Source organism: Stenella coeruleoalba (assembly GCF_951394435.1).
Source record: "Stenella coeruleoalba genome assembly, chromosome: 1".
NCBI lineage: Eukaryota > Metazoa > Chordata > Mammalia > Artiodactyla > Delphinidae > Stenella > Stenella coeruleoalba.
This window is the reverse complement of record NC_137169.1, coordinates 45,816,751-45,838,474: the sequence shown is the minus strand read 5'-3', so window position 1 is coordinate 45,838,474 and position 21,724 is coordinate 45,816,751. Positions and strand designations below refer to the sequence as shown.

Sequence of the window (21,724 nt, the reverse complement as noted above, 5' to 3'; positions counted from 1 at the left end):
ATAGTGGAGGGAGGGATTCAGAAATATGTTACCTCTAAACCCCCAGCCTTTTAAGAGACAGAAAGAAATGGGCTCTGCAGAAAATGTGACGATTAGGCAGTAGAACCGTGCCCTTGAGTTTGAAAGCTAGGAAACAAAACTAGGCTTTTCTTTTAATTATTTCTACAGTTCCACCAGTCTTCCCTGGAAGATCAAATTGATAATTCTGTTTTTGCTCTCCAAAGCATAAATCCATCTGAATCTGAGACTGGATTGTATCAGTCAGACTTTCCTTTTGTTCTTATGGTGATTTACTTCAGATTAATCCTGTTACAAGTGTCTGTCTTATACTCTTTTTCTTTATGTAATTTCATCTTTCCTCTAATCAGTTAAAGAGCCTTCATCAGTTACTGGAGGTACTACTTGCTCTGTTGGATAAAGATGTTCCTGAAAATTGTAAAAACTGTGCTCAGTACTTTTTCCTGTTCAACACTTTTGTACAAAAGGTAAATGATTTTTTTCCTAATATAGCAGATTGATAGTCTAAAGGAATTTTATATGTGCAAAAAATTCAGACTGGTCAATATAGGATTTATATGATATGGTTTTATGAGTGTTTCTTCTTAAAAATCTTAATTCGTGCAATTATATTACTTGCAAGAATTCCAGTGTACGTAGTGATCGTTACTTACTGTTGGAGTAGAAGTCTGCATTGAAACTAGGGGCCATTGTGCAGCACTGCGGGGCTGTTAGATTTTTAACAAGTACCTTCTCTATGTAAATTATACCATTTAAAAACGTACTGACCACTGAAAACTTCTCATTTAACTGTATTTTTGGACTAGATCTCTGTCTGGATAGGAATATAATTTGTCATTCTCAATATCTCGTGACAGCAAGGAATTAGGGCCGGAGATCTTCTTCTGAAGCATTCAGCTCTGCGACACATGATCAGCTTTCTCCTGGGGGCCAACCGGCAGAACAGTCAGGTAATGCCTACTTTTATATATCCCAGCGAAGTGGCCACAGTTTTGGAAGCCACAGTGTTTCTCTTTGTAGGGAATAAATATTAATTTCATCAGAGTCCAGGTATAAGTACTGCATAGCCTTTAAAATTCTTTGGAGTTCAGTTATTTTTACAGCCTCCTCATAGAATTTATTCTAAATGCTGTAACCAATGGGAATGACTGACTAGGATATCACTCAAAATGCAAAGTGCTGAGTGACCTAGGAGGAAAGATGGGTTCTGCCTGGGGGATTCGAAAGCATTCAAGAAATAGTGGCATTGGGTCCTCCACTGGCTCTCTGGGGCTGTGAGCAGGCTGTGTTGGCGGACGTGCTTACACGGGATGCTGGTCACAGGCCAGGATTCAGATGCGAAGTTGAACCATTACACGCTGAACGATGTTGCCGCAGATGTAATACTCATATTCAGAAAATGAAAGGGAAGTGGTTTTGTGATAGTAGGGTCAGATATATCAAAAAATGAGTCTCCTGTTTGGAGTTCCTATATTGGTGTGTTTCTCTAATCATTGTATTTCTTCTGTTTGATAGATTTAAAATACACAAAATGTGAACATGCTGTAATGATAAATACTGTTTATGGAACTGGTTACTTCTCATGCTGTACCTCTGAAACTCACAATTCAGTAAAACAGGCAGTTTCTTCCCCATTCTCAGGCAAGAATTACAGCTCAGAAGAGTTGTGACTTGTGACAACCTTGACAAGGCCACAGGGCTAAAGCTCTGGTTTCCCCTGTGTGGGATGCATTGCCTAGGGAAGCTTTCCTTTCCTTATTAAGGGAGACAGACTTGCTACTTGGGCCTCCTCTCAGCTTCCTCTCACACCACCTTGCCGCTGTGACTCTAGTGTTAAAGAAACAAATACTGACATGCTCTGTGTGTTGATGTTGTGTTGAGATTTACAGTATCTGTTTTTCACTTCGAGCTTTTCCTTATCAGGGACTCCACTGACACTGGCGATTGATTTAAATTCATTGTAATTTAAATAAGATTTAATTAATGGTGTTATGTTGTACGATTAATATTGTTTTGCATTTATGGAGCACACGAGTTTGAAAACATTCTACCTTTCATGTTTCATTTGGTCCTCACAACCACGAAGTGGGCGGAACAGGTAGGTTATCTCTGTCTTTACACAAAGAAGTCAGGTAGAGAACTCGCCCACATCCGTGTGGTGCAGCAAGTGGCAGAGGAGAGCCAGGCCTGCAGACCTCCAGCCTCACAGGCTTTCCCCACTATACTGGGTGTAGGAAAATTACCTGGCACAGGGTGAGCTCTCAGTACCTGAATTGAATACATAAATGGATTTGTTTTAGAATACGAGTTAATATACATCTACGTTAAGCCACTCTTAAGCTGGCTTAAAACCCATGACTTTTTTGGACTTTGACCTGTCCTACTGTCACACATTGAGAAAGAATGTGGCTCAAAGTATCAGGAACCCGCACACACCCTTCTAACCGGAGCACTAACATCCACTTTATTTTCTCTGACAACAGATACGTCGATGGAGTTCGGCACAAGCACGAGAATTTGGGAACCTTCACAATACAGTGGCATTGCTTATCTTGCACTCAGATGTCTCTTCCCAAAGAAACGTTGGTAAGCTTTAACCTGTCTTTAATACATCAGGAAAACAGAGAGATGGTGAGTTTGTCAGTAACACGTGTAACATGTGGAGAGTAACAACGTTGGCAGTTAAATGGGTGTTACTTGTTTCTCATTTGGCTATTTGAGGAACACTTAAAGTTTTTTGTTTCAGTCCACGTTAAACTTCACCTTATTTTACTAGTTTGTCACGAGAGCAAGCCAGTCATTTCTTTGGGGTGGGACATAGAAGTGTTTACCGACACACTAGGGTTAAAGGTACGTTTCTGCACTGCTTCTAGGCCTTGTCGTGACAGCAACGGTAACAGTGATAATACAGGAAAGCAGCTGAGAAGTAGTCAGTGTTTCCTGTGTGCTGTGCCTTTCCATGGGGCTCGCAGTTTGTTGTGTTGAATCCTCTCAGCAAACCTGTGAGGGCAGTTCCCCTCCTGTGTGTGCAGAAGCTGAGATAGGGAGAGGTCTGGTAGCCCCTGAAAGTCTCACCGCTAGTCAGGGGCGTGGCAGCCAGTGTGGAATGCAAGCCTCTGACCCCCGAGCCTGTGGTAGGGTTTTCATGTCATCTGACCAGGAAACTAGATAAAAAGCACAGGGCATCCCTCTGATCTGGAATGCCGTTGGCTGTCTGAAGGGACGTGGGAGAGCATTCAGACGGTCGTGAGCTAGAGTATGCTTCCTAAACTCTGACTCGCCCATCTACAGAGGCAAAGCTACTGCATTCATGAGTTAGAAAGGTTTGCAAAAGAAAATGAGAGTGGGAGTCCTTGCTTTTCTACCATGTGGGGTAACCCCTTCCACGTGGGTTGATTCTGCACAGCACAGGTGGTGCTGGCCATTGAGCAACAGAAGTGCCTTGTCCAGGTTCTCTTCAGAGGCACTTTGGGCTTCTTTTTTTTTTTCATGCACTTTGTATATTTTAACTTCTTTGGAAGATTGTCTTGGGTGGAATCACCAGGAGTCTAGAGGTCTTACACCTACATCCTGGGCATACATTGAAAGAGAGGGGTAAGTGTTTTCTCCCATCTCATGTCTGTGAGGGAACAGTTGTAGGTGCTCAGCAGTTGCATGTATGAATCTTGAGGGGATCGCTTTGCCTTGTAGAGTCGATTGCATGTGATAATATCCAGTAAAGTGGGTTTTTCTTTGGTCCCCTAAAGCTCCGGGTGCATTTAAACAACGGCCGCCTATTAGCATTGCCCCCTCGAGTCCCCTGCTGCCCCTCCACGAGGAAGTCGAAGCCCTGTTGTTCTTGTCCGAAGGGAAACCTTACCTGTTAGAGGTATGTACTTAATTCTGCTAAAGCCACTTTCTTTTTGTTTTAGCCGTTTTCTTCTTTTTGAGGAAAAATGCCTTTTGTTATAAGTTGTATTTTGTATGTTGCTCTGATGAAGGGGAGTATTGTTAAGAGAAGTGATTATTTCAAATAATTTTATTTCCTGTATGTGTGTCAGGAAGAAATAAGGACTAAATATTCTTAGTCCTGTCTGCAGCTAAGAATTGGGCCTCAAGATCCAGCCCAGCTAATTACCCCTCCAGGTCCCAGCAGCTAGGTACACGGCACCTCCCCAGTCACAGCCATTCAGTTTATTATCAGAGAGTTTATTCCCAGTCTCTTGTATGTGTCCCTGGTCCTGGAACACTACAGCTCTGAAGCACATGGGTTTTTCAACCTCAGGAGTATGGAAGTGGGCTGCTCACAACCCCCCATTGTGGCCCATCCACAATGAGTCCCTTTCCCTTCCACCCAGAACTACCCCCTCTTGAGAACGTAATCTTCCAGCCCTTCTTCCATTACTTGATTTACATATATATGACTGTGAACATAATCATACTGGTTTTTAGTTACATCAACAGTGCTGTGCTATATATCTCCTTTTTTTTTTTTAAGCTTAATATTGTGTATTTTTTGGATCTATCGGTGGTTATTTTAATGGGGGAGGAGGAGATTTACCTCTAAAAATCTGATGAAGGTGACTCCCGAGAGAAAGGTGCACATTTGCACAAATTGTGTTAACTCTCAGACAGACTCCGACTGTTTTGAGGCAATGTTGATGATCATAAATCTGAGCAGATTTCAGTGAAAGTCAGAAGCAGCGTATCAGCAGTAACCTGTGACAGAAGAAAGGCTCACTCCTCTCTGCCCTCTCGCTAGGTGATGTTTGCTCTGCGAGAGCTGACAGGCTCCCTGCTGGCGCTCATTGAGATGGTGGTGTACTGCTGTTTCTGTAACGAGCATTTCTCCTTCACCATGCTGCATTTCATTAAGGTAGGACCTCAGGAAACCCGGTGATAGCCTGAGAGCCTGTGGGTGAGACACTAGGAAAGCATTCCTTTGGCTCCCAGGCACTATGTTTCTTTTAATAATCTTAATTGTTTTTCCTAATCATAAAAATAGTATATACTTACTGGTTTTTTTTTTTTAATGAAGAATAAAAAACTCAAAATCTGACCATTTATAATATTCTCGTACATTTCCCTTTTATTTTCTATGCATGTACTTTAACATAATTGGGATTTTATTGTCTTTATGATTTTGTGTCCTTTTTTCACTTGACATTTATAAGTGTTTTCCATATCATTAAAAGTTATCTGAGTGGATTTCATTCTCTCATGCACGTAGTTTACTTAGCCACTCCCTGCCTAGTGATGCACATTTGCATTGGCTTCAATTCTTAACTATTAAGAATAATATTTTACAGGTAATGATAATGCTGTGGTGACCATTATTGTGTAAAATGGTTTTACAGGTTTAGATTATTTCCCCAGGCAGCATCTAAGATATCGAAAGTAGATTGATTTTTGTCCCCTTCTGAAATAGTAATGTATGCAGTTCATTTATGAAGCTCTGATCAGTGTGTAGTAATTATTTATGTCGCACTTACTGGATGCCAAGCACTGTTCCAAGAATATTACCTGTTTAACTCACTTAATTCTCAAATCCGTAAGTCCTTTGAGGTAGATATGTTTTTATCACCATTCTGCAATTGAAGAAACTGAGGCACAGGGTCACACAACCAGTAAGTAGCAGAGTGGGAGTTTGAACATCAGCAGGGTGGTTCCAGGGCTGTGCTCTTAACCATATTGTTTACTACCTTGCTGGGGATTATGAGAAAAACCTTTAAGCCTACACCTAGCATTTTTATTTGTTTTTAATCTTTAATTTTTAATTACATGGATGACATATAACTGCATTCTCTTGGTGAAAAACTAAAACGTGCAAACAAGGCCAAAGTCCACCTTGAGCACCACCAGCCAGGCTCATCCCCTCTCCACCCTGCCCCACGGATCAGTATTGTCACGTTATGTATGTCTTTCCAGGCCTCATTCACTTACTTAGTACCGTACCTGGCACCTTGCAAGTGCGGTGTTGTAATGCAGTATCCTTTCCTACTACACATATGTATAAGGTTACTAAAATGCACAGGAGTGTGAGTTTTCTGAACCTTGCTTTCTTCACTTAGTGTATCTTGGTAGATTTTTCCACTTCCTACGCTGAATTTTGTTATATATTTCACTCATAGCATGCTGATCTCAGAATGCTCTCATCTGCATTCTCATAGCTACTCCAGCATGTTCAACAAAATAGGATGTGTATAAATGAAATACAAGTATACACTTAGGCTTGTTTAGTGACTGAAAATTATCTCCCTTCCTTTCTGCTTTTTTTCCTGTCTCCTTCCTAATTTCATAGTAAAAGATCAAGGAGGGTTACAGGTGGGAGGACCATAGAGGTTGTTTGTTTCAGTTCCCAGATTTAGCATTTGGGGAACTGAGCTGCAGAGAAGGGAACGACTTGCCCAATATCAGCCAGGAGGTGGTGGAACCAGGGCTGGAATCCAGCACTGTTGGTTGCCACTCCAGTGTGCTTTCCACTGAAGACTTACTGGAATCTTTATGCTTTTAAAAAATATTTCAGAACCAACTAGAAACAGCTCCACCCCATGAGTTAAAGAATACGTTCCAACTGCTTCATGAGATGTTGGTAAGTCATAAATGTTCTAATTCACTTGCATTTAGGTATTTACTAGTCAGCATGTGTTCATGAATAAACACTGTGTGTCCTTGTGTTGCCTTTGCTTTCCTTTGGTCTGTACTCACTGCGTCCTCTTCACGTCAGCCATTTTTCATGCATTACTGACTTAGAAGTGAGCGATAATAAACTGCCTCATAGGCACTTGCAGTTTAGTGAGGGAGCCAGACAAGTACACAGGCGATCACAGTACAGAGAGCAAAGGCCTCACCATGGACAGGAAACTGTGATCAGCTCAGATGTGATCTTGTGTGACCCTGTGACCGGCAGAGGTGAACGGCTGGCGCTACAGTTCACTCGAATCTGAGACACCACTGACTGTGTACCACTGAAGATATCTTCATGAGCCAAAAAACTGAAACGTAATCCACCGTAGGGTACATCCCAATTTCAGAAATATGAAAAGCAGGGGCTAAAATTCAGTTGTAATCAGTGAAATATAGTTTTATTAGAAGCTGAACTTAGAGAGGTGGAGTGAGCTGCCCAAGGCCATTGTTCAGGAAGTGACAGAGCCAGGATCTGAGCCAAGCGACTGGCCCTGGATCCCATGCTCTCCACCAAACCCCTGGTTTGCTCAGTGAATTGTAGAGGTAGAGCTAGAAGGAGTGGGAACTCGTATGGCTTGGGGAAGAAGCCCAAACCAGACCAGGAAAGGCTTCAGGTACCAGTGCGTGTAGACTTTTCCCTGTAGGTCAGTGGTGGCACTCTGGTGGCCAAGTTCCACCTACATGTCTATTTAAGTTGGCGCAAATTGTCTTGTTTTTTACTTTCTGGATCCCAGCCTGTCTTGAGGAATCAGGTAGTCTGGCCACACTGGCTCCGTTTCCTCCACGCCCCATCACCTAGAACAGCAGCGGCACACCCCCTCGATGAGGCTTGTGGTCTCCCGTTCCCCAGTGTCCTCACCACTCCTCTTGTCTGCCGCGTGGCTCGTGTCTTATCATCTTGGGCTCTGTAGACATTTAAGTTAGCAACTTCTGCCGTCGGTGATGGGAGGGTTTGAAGCAGGAAAGCAATGTGACCTGATTTATTTCTTAGAAAGATTCCTCCGGCAGTTGTCTTGAAGGATGAACTAAAGAAGGAAGCAAGGTTGGAATTGGAAGACCACATAGGAGTCTGTGGCAGTAATCTGAATGTGAAATAACAAGGCTTGTACTAAGGAGAGACAGGAGTAGAGGGAGCAAAGGCCAGAACAGTAGGTGTTTAGAAAGAGAATCAGTAGAATTTGGTGACTGACCGTGAGCCATTGAGAGACTAGCCCAGGGGCTTTTTAAAGAGGGGCGGGGGGGGGGGGGGCCTGGGTTCCCTTTAGGTCCCTTAGGCCTTGGCACAGGGGAGGCATTTAATAAACACTTTTGAATATGGCAGTACCTCGTGGGTGCCATTTCTAAGAAGTCTGTCTTTCTGGTCCTTACCGCCTTCTGGTCCTAGTGCTTTTGGAAGATTGTTGCTCCTTGGGGTGGGACTGCGTATTGTTCGTCTGCTCAACAGCAGACCCGTTTAGTTTACCGCACCATGCACGGTTCAGTGCCCGGGCATTAGAAGTACAGTGAGAGTAAGATGTAGATCCAGCCCGTTTGGCGTGGCGTAAACCTCCACGTCAACTTGCAGAGCATGTGTTACATCAAAACTTTGACACATTTTTTGTAAACCATAAACCTCTTATCCTTGGGATCATGAAATATGCGTCCATATAGCTCACAGAGAACTCTAGATGTTATTGGTAAGAACATGTATTAGAAAATAAGTGTATCTTCAAATATTACTTACGTAATAGTTTTTCATGTTTCGTTTAAAATTTAATATATTGTTGAGAAATACAGCAATGACTTGATATTTGTTTGTATTTGGTTTTATGTTAGAAACTATATAATCTCTTGAATTATTTTGTTTTAAAGGCACCAGTGGCTGTAACACAAGTTCCTTCCTTCATTTACCAGCCTTTGTTTCCTGCTTCTCCCAGGTCATTGAGGATCCCATACAAGTGGAGCGAGTCAAATTTGTGTTTGAGACAGAAAATGGATTACTAGGCAAGTATGGCTGCCTTATGAAGAAGTGTCTGCAGTAAACGTGCAGAGAGCTCATCGTTCCAGCCAGTCTCTCCTCCCTGGGGTCTGCCCCCCACGCTCTGCCTGGCGTGGATCAGTGAGGAAGCCACGAGAAGTCTGGTCAGGGCTGTTAGGCTCCCTCATTCTAGTCAGGAGAATTAGAGCCAGAGGATCTTATCGCCCTGGACACTCTCCTACTTTTAGTAAGACACAGTTTGAGGTCCTTTTACTGGGTCAGGTAAGATTTGGGGGTGCTGTGACTTTCTTCAACAAGCTAAAGTTTGTCCACTTAAGCAAGAAATCATTCATCCCACTCCGTAGCCATTGAGGAGGAAAAAACTAAAACCTTAGACGCAGGATATTGTCAAGCTCATGAAATGTAATTCTTTTTTTTTTTTACCTGTGGTATGAATGCACCCAAATTTCTATTGTCTATTCATAGAAGTTTTTTGACAGAGTTTTCTTTTCCAGAAGGCTAAAGTGGCTTTAATGAGCTATTTCTTAGGAAAAGATTAGTTAAAAATAGTCTTATCCAACTCCCACCATCCACCTGTGTTTCCAGTTAACTTGAGTCATTTTAGATTTTGCTATGTATTAAGAGAAGTTTTAGGATCTCTTTTTATTGCAGAAAGGAAATTTATGCTAAAAAGGTTCTGTAGCTACAGCATTCTAGGCCACCCCCTTTGGAATGGTGTACTCTGCTCAGGGCAGTCCCCGGGCTCTCTGGAACTTACAGAGGACACACTGCTCAAGAGCAGGGACCAGGCATTACAGTCATCCCTGGGTACCCGCAGGGCATTGGTTCCAGGACCCACCTTGGATACCAAACCCCACAGACGCTCAAGTTCCAGAGTCCACCCTTCGTATCCACAGTTCTGCATCTGAGTGTTCAACCAACCACAAATTGTGTAGTACTATATGTATTTCTTGAAAAAAATCATATATAAGTGGACCTGCACAGTTCAAACCCATGTTGTTTAAGGATCAGCTGTAATTTATCTCTAAATGCTAAAAGCAAAGAGCAGAAAATACTTGTTGAACTGAACAATTACCATACATATCCATTTATCACAGTTAAAGTATTCTAACCACTCTCTGTCAGGAGTGTGGTGGATGGAGAACTTTGAAGGTCTCTAGGTGAATTGTCAGCCATTATAAATTTTAGTTCCTTTCAGTTCTTGTAAAAGTCAAACTTTCACCACCCTGTGTGTTTCTTGAATACTACTTAGTGTTTCTGCCCATTAGAATTTAGGGACTCCTGTTGAGTCAGCACCACCATGTTTTTGTTAAGTTTCTTATCTGCTTATCAAAATAGTTGGTTGTAAATTTTCAGAACAAGAGAGCTGTCATCACTTGGACCCACTTTCAGTTTAGTGCTTTATTGTTAAAATTTCCTCTTCTGTTCCTTCAGCTCTGATGCACCACAGTAATCACGTGGACAGCAGTCGCTGCTACCAGTGTGTCAAATTTCTTGTAACTCTTGCTCAGAAGTAAGTATTGACTCAAAATGCAATGAGGAAATGGTGTTTTAGTTACAAGTCAAATATGACCAGAGGAAAAAAATCTGCCTTGTTTTAGTGCCTAGAAAATCCGACCCAGTCAGGGCATGCTTGCTTGGATGGTACAGACAACTATTCAAATGATCTCCAAGAGATGTGGAGGGGGAGTGTTAAAGGTAACAGATCGTATGTAATCCAAAGAAAAAAAAAATGCTAAACCACCAGGCTTTATGCAGGAAGGGCAGGAGTCCAAGGCAGATTTAGGGGCCTCAACAACAAAAAGTTGATGAACCTTCACTCAGGAGACCTTTAGTTAACTACCAACTGTGTCAGCTTCTAGGTCCCCACTTTCAAAATTGTGTCTCAAGAGACAAAGTCATATAACAGCTAATTACACTTACGAACCCAGGCACTGTGCTAAATACTTCGCCTGTATTCTCATTTAACCTTTTCAACAACTTTATGAGGTTAAGTACTGGTATTAGTCCCATGTCAAAGGTGGTTTAAGTGACATGCCTGCCGTCAGAGCTAGGACTTGATCACAGGCTGACTGACTTCAAGGCAGAGGTTCTTTTTTCTTTTTATTTAATTGTGCTAAAGTATACATAACATAAAATTCACCATTTTAGCCACTTTTAGGTGTACAGTTCAGTGGCATTACGCACACTCACATTGTTAGTGCAGCCATCACCACCATCCGGCTCCAGAACTCTTTTCATCTTCCAGAACTGAAACTGTACCCATTAAACAGTAACTCTCCATTCCTCCTCCCTCCAGCCCCTGGCAACCGTCGTTCTACTTTTTATCTTCATGAATTTGACTATCGTAGGTACCTCACATAAATGGAATCATAGAGTATTTGTCCTTTTATGACTGGCTTATTTCACTTATCATGATGTCTTCAAGGTGTATCCACATCGTAGCATGTATCAGAATTCCGTTTCTTTTTAAGGCTGAATAATACTCCATAGTATAGATATATGTATACTATATTTTGCTTATCTATTCATCTGTCAGTAGACCCTTGGAAAGCAAAGGTTCTCAATGTTAGAAGGAACCTTAGTGGTTTGCAACTTCAGCTTCCCGATTTAGTACGTTGGCCAACAAAAGATCAGAGTGACTGCATGCTAACCCAAGGTTATTTTTTTTTTAATTGAAGTATAGTTGATTTATAATATTGTGTTAGTTTCAGGTGTACAACAAAGTGATTCAGTTATATATTTTGTTTCAGATTATTTTCCATTATAGGTTATTATAAGATATTGAATATAGTTCCCTGTGCTGTACAGTTAATCCTTGTTGCTTATCATCTGTTGTATATATAGTAGTTTGTATGTTAATCCCATACTCCTAATTTATCCTCCCCACCCATGCCTTTCCCCTGGTAACCATAAGTTTGTTTTCTATGTCTGTGAGTCTGTTTCTGTTTTATATATAGATTCATTTGTATTATTTTTTAGATTCCACATATAAATGATACCATATAATATTTGTCTTTGTCTAACTTCACGAAGTATAATATTCTCTAGGTCCATGTACGTTGTTGCAAATGGCAATATTTCATTCTTTTTATGGCTGAGTAATATTCCATTGTGTGTGTGTGTGTGTGTATACACACACATCACATCTTCTTAAACCAGTCGTCAGTTGATGGGCACTTGGGTTGTTTCCATGTCTTGGCTGTTGTAAACAGTGCTGCAGTGAACATTGGGGTTCATGTATCTTTTCAAATTAGAGATTTTGTCTTTTCAGGATTTATGTACAGGAGTGTAACCCAAGGTTATTGAGCAGACTGCACTGCCATCACTGAGTCCTGCACCGAGCTCTTTTTATAGTTTAATTTATTTTGCTCCAGATTTTTGCTGATTCTTAGGCATGGGTATTGCCATCCTTGGACTTGTACCAGAATGAGAATGAGAAATCTGTTGGGATTAATCTGCTGCATTTGAGCATCCTCAACAGATTTAAACTGAGAGCCCCATTGAAATAATGCATGAACACGTGTTTTCCAGATGACATAACATTGTAGACACAGATGGAAATCATTCTGCCACAATTGTGCGTTCATTAATTAGGCTTCATATTGGCAACATGTCATCATAAGCCCTTGCCTAAAAGTGGCATTTCCAAGTAGTGTTGGGGCCACATAGCATGTCTGATGCCAGCAGACACACAGTCCAGACATCAGTAGTGTCTTTATATGTGCTTCCATACCCTGCACATATCACATTTTATATACATTAGTGGCAATATCCCCATCGGTAGTGTCTTCAAATAAGGACAGCTTTCTAAATGAGCAAATAAAAATGGAAAGCAGGGGTGCTCCAAAATCACATTTTAAAATAGTTTTTCCCATAATATCATTCTTATTTAAATCACAAAAGTTAAAGACTAGTTTGATTTTATCACGAGGTCATTTATTGGACACCTTAAAACTACTAGAAGAGAACATAGGCAAAACATTCTCTGACGTAAATTGTAGCAGTGTTTTCTTAGGTCAGTCTCCCAAGGCAATAGGAATAAAAGTAAAAATAAACAAATGGGACCTAATAAAATTTCTAAGCTTTTGCACAGCAAAAGAAACCATAAACAAAACGAAAAGACAACCTATGGACTGGGAAAAAATACTTGCAAATGATGCAACGGACAGTAGCTAAGTTTCCAAAATATACAAACAACTCAATAACAAAAAAAACAAACAACCCAATCAAAAACTGGGCAGAAGATCTAAATAAGCATTTCTCCAAAGAAGACATACAAATGGCCAATAGGCATATGAAAAGATGCTCAACATCACTAATTATCAGAGAAATGCAAATCAAAACTACAATGAGGTAATCACCTCACACTGGTCAGAATGGCCATCATTAAAAAGTCTACAAATAATAAATTCTGGAGAGGGTGTGGAGAAAAGGGAACCCTCCTGCACTGTTGGTGGGAATGTAAATTGGTACAGCCACTATGGAAAACAGTATGGAGATTCCTCACAAAACTAAAAACAGGGCTTCCCTGGTGGCGCAGTGGTTGAGAGTCTGCCTGCCGATGCAGGGGACGCGGGTTCGTGCCCTGGTCCGGGAGGATCCCACATGCCGCGGAGTGGCTGGGCCCGTGGGCCATGGCCATTGAGCCTGCGCGTCCGGAGCCTGTGCTCTGCAACGGGAGAGGCCACAGCAGTGAGAGGCCCGCGTACCGCAGAGAAAAAAAAAAAAAACTAAAAACAGAGTTACCATATGATCCAGCAATCTCACTCCTGGGCATACATCTGGAGAAAACCTCTAATTTGAAAAGATACATGCACCCCAGTGTTCATGGCAACACTGTTTACAATAGCCAAGACATAGAAGCAACCTAAATGTCCATCGACAGAGGAATGGATAAAGATGTGGTGTATATATATACCATGGAATACTACTCAACCATAAAAAGGATTGAAATAATGCCATTTGCAGCAACATGGATGGACTTAGAGATTATCATACTAAGTCAGTCAGTCAGACAGAGAAAGACAAATATCATATCACTTATATATGGAATCTAAAATATGATACAAATGAACTTATTTACAGAAAAAACAGACTCAGACATAGAAAACAAACTTATGGTTACCAAAGGAGAAAGGAGGTGGGGGAGGGATAAATTAGGAGTTTGGGATTAGCAGATACACACTACTATATACAAAATAGGTAAACAACAAGGTCCTACTGTATAGCACAGGGAACTATATACAACGTCTTGTAATAACGTACAATGGAAAAGAATCTGAAAAGGTATATTTATAACTAAATCACTTTGCTGTACACCGGAAACTAACACAACATTGTAAATCAACTATGCTTTAATTTAAATAAATAAATAGGTTATTTATTAAGTGTACAATTTGTTGTGGGTATTTTATTTTTCATTTTCCAACTTGGAATTTTAATAGAATGAGGTGGGTGAGTTAGAGGTAGATAAGAAACTTTTCACCACGTATTTATCTTTTACTGCCTTTTGAAGTTTAAACATGTGGATGTATCCAAACCAAAAAAACGTACACATTTAATGTAAAGACAACTGAACTTTAAGTAGCACTTATGTTTCCAAATTTTAAAGTACTATATGTTAGGTATATTTGCAGAGAAAGCATTTGGCTAATAAAAATTTCCTCCAATCACCAGGTGTCCTGCTGCTAAAGAATACTTCAAGGAGAACTCCCATCACTGGAGTTGGGCTGTACAGTGGCTGCAGAAGAAGGTAATTGAGTTTTTAACTTTTCTGGCTATAACATAGGAATCAATAGCAGCATATCGTATCAGGAAAAATCTCTAATTTGGAGACTGTCCTCAAAATATTTTCAGAGTTCAGACTTTTTTTTAGTACAGTTGATACCTATCTTTATGCATTTAATTTGTATCTTAATACATGTGTTTTAATTTTATGGGTAAAAAGGTAAGCATGATCATATAAGAGATAATATTGATATTTTAGTGAGCTCTTGAGAATGGAAGTGGAATCTTCTAAGAAAGAATCTCCTGATGTGACAGAAAGTCTGGGTCAATTTATATGCTATTTTAGATGCTTTTAATTTTTATTTTATTTATTTATTCGGCTGCACCAGGTCTTAGTTGCAGCACGTGGGATCTTCGTTGCCGCATGCGGGATCTTTAGTTGCAGCATGCGGGCTCTTAGATGCGGCATGCGGGATCTAGTTCCCTGACCAGGGATCAAACTTGGGCCCCCTGCATTGGGAGCATGAAGTCTTAACTGCTGGACCACCGGGGAAGTCCCTAGATGCTTTTTGTACTGTAATATCTAATGGTAGAAATCGTGGGCTCACGTGGGCTTATTTGTCATCTCTGCTGACTCTTTTTTTATATTTATTTTATTTATTTATGGTTTTGGCTGTGTCGGGTCTTAGTTGCGGCACGTGGGGTCTTGGTTGCGGCATGCAGGCTTCTCTCTAGTTGTGGCGCGTGGGCTTTGTAGTTTGCGGCACGCAGCCTCTCTAGTTGCGGCACACGGGTTAGTTGCCCTGCGGCATGTGGAATCTTAGTTCCCCAACCAGGGATCAGACCTGCGTCCCCTGCAGTGGAAGGCGGATTCTTAACCAGTGGACCACCCGGTAAGTCCTCTGATGGCATTTTTGACTTTCTGTCTCAGATGTCAGAACATTACTGGACACCGCAGAGTAATGTCTCTAATGAAACATCAACTGGAAAAACTTTTCAGCGAACTATTTCAGCTCAGGTGAGAGTTGTCTTTTGGTTTTGTGTGGCTTGAAATCCCTTAGGTAGGATTTTTAGTATGTTTCTCAGAAACTGCAGCCTCAGAAAAGAGGCGTAGGTTAAAAATGAGTAAGGCTGGAAGAAACAATTGATTTTCTATGAAAAGACAGCAAGTTGGTGTACAGTTTGAGTTATTTGCCTGGAAGAAAAGCAATGAGGGTCGGTCAGTCTGGCCCCCACTGCCACAGAGGTTGATGTGAAAGCACCACCTCCAAAGGTCAAGTGAAGGGTAGTCTTCCTCAGTGATGCTGCTGCCACTGCACACCCCCTAACTTTTTCTTGTGTTTCAATCTCGGGCAGGACACATTAGCATATGCCACAGCTCTCCTGAATGAGAAGGAGCAGTCGGGAAGCAGTAACGGGTCGGAGAGCAGTCCTGCGAATGAGAACGGAGAGAGGCACTTACAGCAGGTACAGTAGGGCATGTCCTGTGTGAAAGGGCAGCGCCTGCTCTGAGGTTCTCCATAGAGAATCTCCATAATCAAGAGAGAAAGGAGACACCAGCTCCACCCTCTAGTGATCTCTGCTCAGGACTCAGGCACTGTGTGCTTAGAAAGCAGAACAGTGCTGCACCGTGAAATTAAGCCAGGCTTTGGCCTCAGTCTCTGCTGACTGTTCTGCTGAGCTTGGAGAGCGTCCTGATAAAGCCAGGCTGCAGATGTGGTCCTTCCAGATGGTACCTTGTTCTGCTGGGTTATGAAGAATCACCCCTTCCTCCTCCTGCTCTCACCAGGCTTCCTGGAAACACAGACCCTTGAAAAGAAGGGTCTCATGCCATTGAAATCTGTTAGGGGAGTCAAAGCGTAATTTTAAGCTTATTTTTTAAGTATTTTTACTACTAATCGCTATAGTAGAAAAAGGAATGCAATATTTATTGAACACCTACTATGTGCAAAATACTGCAGCAGGTTTAAATGTAATGACGTGTATCGTGTCCTCCCTCTGGTCTGTAACCTTCTGTAAAGCTATTCCTGTAGCTCCATCACAGTGCATGGCACAGAGGCCTCATTAAATGAATCTTGCTGATGTTCTGTGTGCTGTTTTGTTTGTTTCTAAATCTTTCGGATCCTCGTAACAACCTTGTGAGGTCGCTGTTACCTGATTTCACAGAAGGAAACTGAGACTCAGCATAGTGATTTGATTTAGCCCAAGGCCACATTGTGACTGCAGGCAGGTCACTAGGTTGTTTCTGTGACTAAATAAGAACACAGAAATGAAAGTTTTGCATAATCAGGAATTATCAAATATAAGGTGTCACACTTGTTATGTTTTGTTGCCCTTTGATAAACATTAAGTAGTTAAATGAGGACATGTTTAAACTGCAGAACACAAGTCCATTGGCATAGAAAAACTTTTTTCTCTAACTTAACTCTATGTATTTAACTTCTTTTCCTTTCCCAAAGGGTTCTGAATCGCCCATGATGATCAGCGAGTTAAGAAGTGACCTGGACGATGTCGATCCCTAGGGGATGTGCCCAGCACATGATGAGAAGTCACGTCACGGTTACTAGATGCTCAGGACCTTTTTGAAATCAGAATCTCATCCTTGAACCCTTTGGAAGAGCCTGGAGGCTGGACCGGGAGAGCCTGCGCCGTGAAGGGAGGAGCACGTGTTTTAAGGAAAGCACTCTTCAGCCCCCGGGGAAGGCCTGGGAGCTGTTTGGCAGCGAAGAACTCCAGCCTGTGGATCCGCTGACCCCCGGGGGCACAGTCCGTATGTGGATTGACACTTTTGGGGAGATTCTGGGAAATAAAGCCGGTGGTAGACTGTTTTGTTACATGAACATAACAAGAGTGAGTGAGGATAAGCTGTTGCTTTCTCTATGATGCTACAAAAGAAATTCCTTTGGTTTTTATATTTAAAAAAAAAAAAGCAAGCTGCCTTTAGATGAGTGCGGGCAAATTTTTAATCTTGCAGTAACATTGAATAGGCGTATCCAATTTAAAATGATGTAAAGATATGTGATAAAAGTTCCTTTTCACTGTACATTAGTAGTTAAAGAATTCAGTTTACACAGACCTTTGTATTTAATATGTCTCCCTATTTGTATAGAATTTCAGGCTGGTCTGGATGAGAGCTCTGCGCATAAACTTGGATCTTGATGAAATGTTACCAGAATCAAAAATTGGGAAATTAAGCTCTTTAAGGTATTTTTCTGATATAATTGAGATTGAAAGAGCAATAAAAAAAAAAATGCTGTGTTCTCCAGAAGTACAGGGTGCATTCTTTGACACCAGTTACTGAAGAAGTTGCGAGTTGTTCCCAAAACAAATTTTAAAAAGAGCAAAATAAAAAGCACTTTAAGATATAATTTTATTGAGTTTGACTTCATAAAATCATCTTTTTAATGCTTGGAGACATATTGAATAAACTGTAGTCTTAAGTCATGTGACCTGCAATCATTTGCTTTTGCTGAAAAATAATTACTGAAACCCTTGGTACTGGCTGTATATGAAGTTTAAATATTTGAGTTGAAAGACACTGCTTTGTGAGTTTCTAGACCTTTTAATCCAGAGAAGGAATTTGAGACTTAGTTTCTCCTCAGCATAACTAATTGACACTAAAAAGATGGGGACAAGAAATAACTAGTAAGCAACTGAGCAGCCATCCACTTAGTTGTGTTTCCCAAGTCTTGTACCAAGCACTCATTTCAGGTTAGATGCCAGCTCCCCCTTTTTCTGGAGGGGAGGGGGCATGCCAACATATTGCATATATTTTGTATGTTTTGGGTTTTGAGTCACTACACACATTTTCAACCCTGTTTGCCTTTGGTTGTGTGCCCTGCCTGGTCCTGTGCTCAGCACGCACAGGACTAGGGGAGCCTCAGGAAGAGCCGAGTGGCCCCAGTCATAGATCTGCAGAGTCAGAGAGGCTCAGTGGACCCGTGACAGGACAGACAGCTGCTCCCACTGCGCACTGCAGACCCTGTCATCTCACGGTCGAAGGTTGAAGTTACGGTGCAGCCAGGCTGCAGTTTGTGATTACGTGACAGGCGGGTGGTGGCTTCTGTCAAAAGACACTGAGGAGGTGGAGGGCCGACACCTAAGAGCAGAGCTGCGCCCCAGAGGAAGGGTCAGAGGCAGCCGGCAGATTTTATGTGGTTCTGCTGTTCTTGCAAACTCAAGTGTGATGTTTCAAAATGGATTTTGAGCACATGAATATCCGATGTCCTACTATCTCCCCAGCCGTCCCCTCCATCCCCATCCTCACAAAGCGACCCCACAGGGCGTGACGCTGAAATGCCAGCCGTGGTAAAGCGTGATGATATCACGCTGGCAGCTGCACTCTCAGGAGCCCAGATTCAGGAGTGAAATTGCTACTTCTATCCCCTCTTTCCTATGGAAACAATGCCTTCCACAGCCCCCAGCACCTGCTCCCTCACGGTCATGTTCTTCAGGACCAGCATCACCTGCCGCTGATGTTAGGTGCCCTGGTTGATTTGCTCACGTTGTTGCTGCGAGGAACATCACTTTCACGTTGCCAGTAACCTTGATTTCCAATGGCTGCAGTCTACGAACCTGCTGATGACTTTTTTTTAATGTCATACAACAAAGTGACAATTACGACAGGCTTACTTTGGAAGAAGGGTCATTTTTACTGCCAATTTTTTGGACGAAGATGTTTTTATAAATCTTTCAAAATGGTCTGCAAATCGAGTAGGAATTGCACAACTAAACTCAATGCTGTGTTTTCTCAAGAAGCTCCCTTCGTGAGGCCCTTCTTAGGATGGCCGAATCAGCCCCTTAGAGGCGTCCTGGGAGAGAACGCAAATGAGCCTTCCGAAGGGCACCTGGCCCGTGACTTCCCCTGGAGCCCACACACGGCCCTGACAGAACAAACGCGGGCCTAGAGCACGTGTCACCAGACTCACCCTGTCTTGCTCCACCCTCCCTGCTAACATCGAGGCGTGTGCCGTTACCTTTTGAGCTTGGAACGAGCAGACTGGAATTTTCCTCTGCTACCTCTTGTGTACAAAATCTTGTTTATAAAATTTCAAAAGGAAGTAGATAAACTAGGGAAGAAACTTAATTCTAAATTTGGTTCACTGAGTGGCAGTTCTTAGCTTCTGAGGGTATAAAATAAATTTTTCAAAAACAAAGTTGGGGGTTCACTGACATTTTTCTGTGAATATCGGAAAATGGCTATGGTCGGGGGAAGGGGTGCCAGGGCCAGTGACCTGGTGGGAAACGGTGCTGATTCTTTTTTTTTTTTTTGCGGTATGCGCGCCTCGCACAGGCTCAGCGGCCATGACTCACGGGCCCAGCCACTCCGCGGCACGTGGGATCTTCCCGGACCGGGGCACGAACCCGTGTCCCCTGCATCGGCAGGCGGACTCTCAACCACTGCGCCACCAGGGAAGCCCTCCTTTTTGTACTTTGCACTGACGGTGTGAATAAGGTCCACTCTTTAATAATGAGGGGCGGTGGCTCTTTTTCTAAGCCTTTTACTGTTTCCTCCTCTGGATACCCTGACCATTTCAGGATTCATTTGCAAAGCTGGATAAGGATGTGCTAAACTCAGACCAGTGGCCTGTAGACATCTCCCCCATAGCTTTCAGGTCTCCCAGTGGTCCCCAGCATAAATCACGTCCCTGGTCAAGCTGGATTTCTTGCTGGACCCCGCAGGTCTCAGCCTCACCCCTAAGGTCCTGCGTTTGCCCACATGGTTCCCCTCTCCTGGGGTGTTTGCTGCTCCAGACTTTTCTCCTGCGGTCCACACCCATTCCTCCCCAACTCCCGGTGACCGGCTGCCAACCTCTGCAAGAACAGTCATTCCCTTTTCTCAGATCTTGGAGCCATCCGGGCGTGGACAGCTAAGAAACTGACCCCCGACTCTCGGGTGGTGGGCGAGGGGTGCCAGTGGGCCCACTTACACAAATGCCTGCTGGCAGTCAGGCCCTTAGCAGCTGGCCGCTCTTGAACGCGTTCCATGACACTAAATTGTCAGCAAATAGGGTTTGAGAGGATTTTTGCTTTTGCAGGCCGATTCCCTGATCACTTATAACATGGGCTGTTGAGAGCTAGGCCTTGCTTAAGACAGCTACGCTTGCCAGCCTCAGAGTGGGGCTGGGGGCCGGGGGGGGGCCGCATTGCATGGGATGGTTATACTTGGCCAGGTGCAAAGTCCCGAGGCTGTTCTTAATTTCAAATCATGAAAAATGACCATGGACATGATACTCACTATAGAAGCCTCAGCCACTCGTATAATTAACGTATACCATAAACATTGAGTCTGCACCAGGCCCTGTGCCAGGTGCTGGGAGAGGAGAATGGAAAGGACACGGGCGCCCCACGCGTCTACAACATTGTGGGGCAGAAGTTGCCAAGGAGGGGGAGCCTTGGTTGCTGGGGGGACTCGGAAGCGAGAGGAAGACGCTGATTTTATCCCAGGACGGGCATGAGTACTCAAGTACTTGTACTCAAAATACAGACGCTCCTCAAAGGCTTGATTTACTCAACCACCCCACAGACGGTTATCAGGCATCTGGTGTAAGCAAGGCCTCATCCTAGACGGTCAAACTCAGGCAAGAGTCATGACAAGTTGTTTTTATTTTAAAAAGTCACTGTATAATAAAAATGCTACAAAACCCAGAATAAATATCTTCAAGTTACAAAAGCAAAACAGAGATCTAGAAAAGCTGCTTGCTGTAAAAAGGCAGCAGAGAGTTGTTGACAAACAGACCAGAAAGATAAATGCGTGCTTGTTTGCTTGGGTGGGGCTGGGGGTAGGGGAGCTCAAGGAGGGAGAGTTGCACCTCCCCCTTCTCCCCTTCCCCCTCCGTCCCTGCATCCCTCCAAAGCCCTCTCCACTCAGGTCCCCATGAATCGGCCAGTGCCTTTTGCCCAGTTTTCTGTCCTTGCTCACAGGGCTACCCCAGGTCTGTGTTCCCTAATGAGCCTCTGTTATTATAAAGATGGGGGGCCCAACCTGGTGCAGCAAAAAGAGCCTTGGCTTTAGGGACATATCTGGGTTTATACCCTGGTACCACCTCACTTCTTGGCTGTGTGAATGGCGGGCACCCAACCCCCACCCCTGGTTCCCAGTTTCCTTCTGAAGTGGGGATGACTGTGTACTGTGCAGGGTAGGTGCGAGGACTGGGTGAGAGGGTGGATGGAGCACGTGGCCCTCCACTGGGAACTGAAGAGTCATCCCTGGGGTGATGTCCCCCTGCAGGCTGATGCCAGGTGGACTGCAAAGCCGGGACCAGGCCAGGTGAGGGCAGCTGGGAGAAACAAAGGCACGGCCTCGTGATCACCTGGGACACATCTGGCTGC

At 43.1% G+C, this 21,724-nt stretch overlaps 1 protein-coding gene across 4 annotated transcripts in view; it reads left to right on the top strand.

The window, feature by feature from the left end:
• USP24 (ubiquitin specific peptidase 24) overlaps positions 1-21,711 on the top strand; it is a 152,135-nt gene extending 130,424 nt beyond the window's left edge. For 3 of the 4 annotated variants that reach the window (XM_079913343.1, XM_079913342.1, XM_079913341.1), the window contains exons 57-68: positions 369-485; positions 876-968; positions 2,502-2,604; positions 3,765-3,886; positions 4,760-4,873; positions 6,524-6,589; positions 8,601-8,667; positions 10,097-10,175; positions 14,342-14,417; positions 15,324-15,410; positions 15,749-15,859; positions 16,852-19,852. In XM_079913343.1, coding sequence (XP_079769469.1) covers positions 369-485; positions 876-968; positions 2,502-2,604; positions 3,765-3,886; positions 4,760-4,873; positions 6,524-6,589; positions 8,601-8,667; positions 10,097-10,175; positions 14,342-14,417; positions 15,324-15,410; positions 15,749-15,859; positions 16,852-16,914 — 1,098 coding nt within the window. In that variant the 3' untranslated portion in view covers positions 16,915-19,852. Of the gene's footprint in view, positions 1-368; positions 486-875; positions 969-2,501; positions 2,605-3,764; positions 3,887-4,759; positions 4,874-6,523; positions 6,590-8,600; positions 8,668-10,096; positions 10,176-14,341; positions 14,418-15,323; positions 15,411-15,748; positions 15,860-16,851; positions 19,853-21,623 lie in introns of those variants that run through there. The other variant, XR_013827130.1, reaches the window with a different exon arrangement.
• The last annotated feature ends 13 nt before the right edge of the window (positions 21,712-21,724 follow it).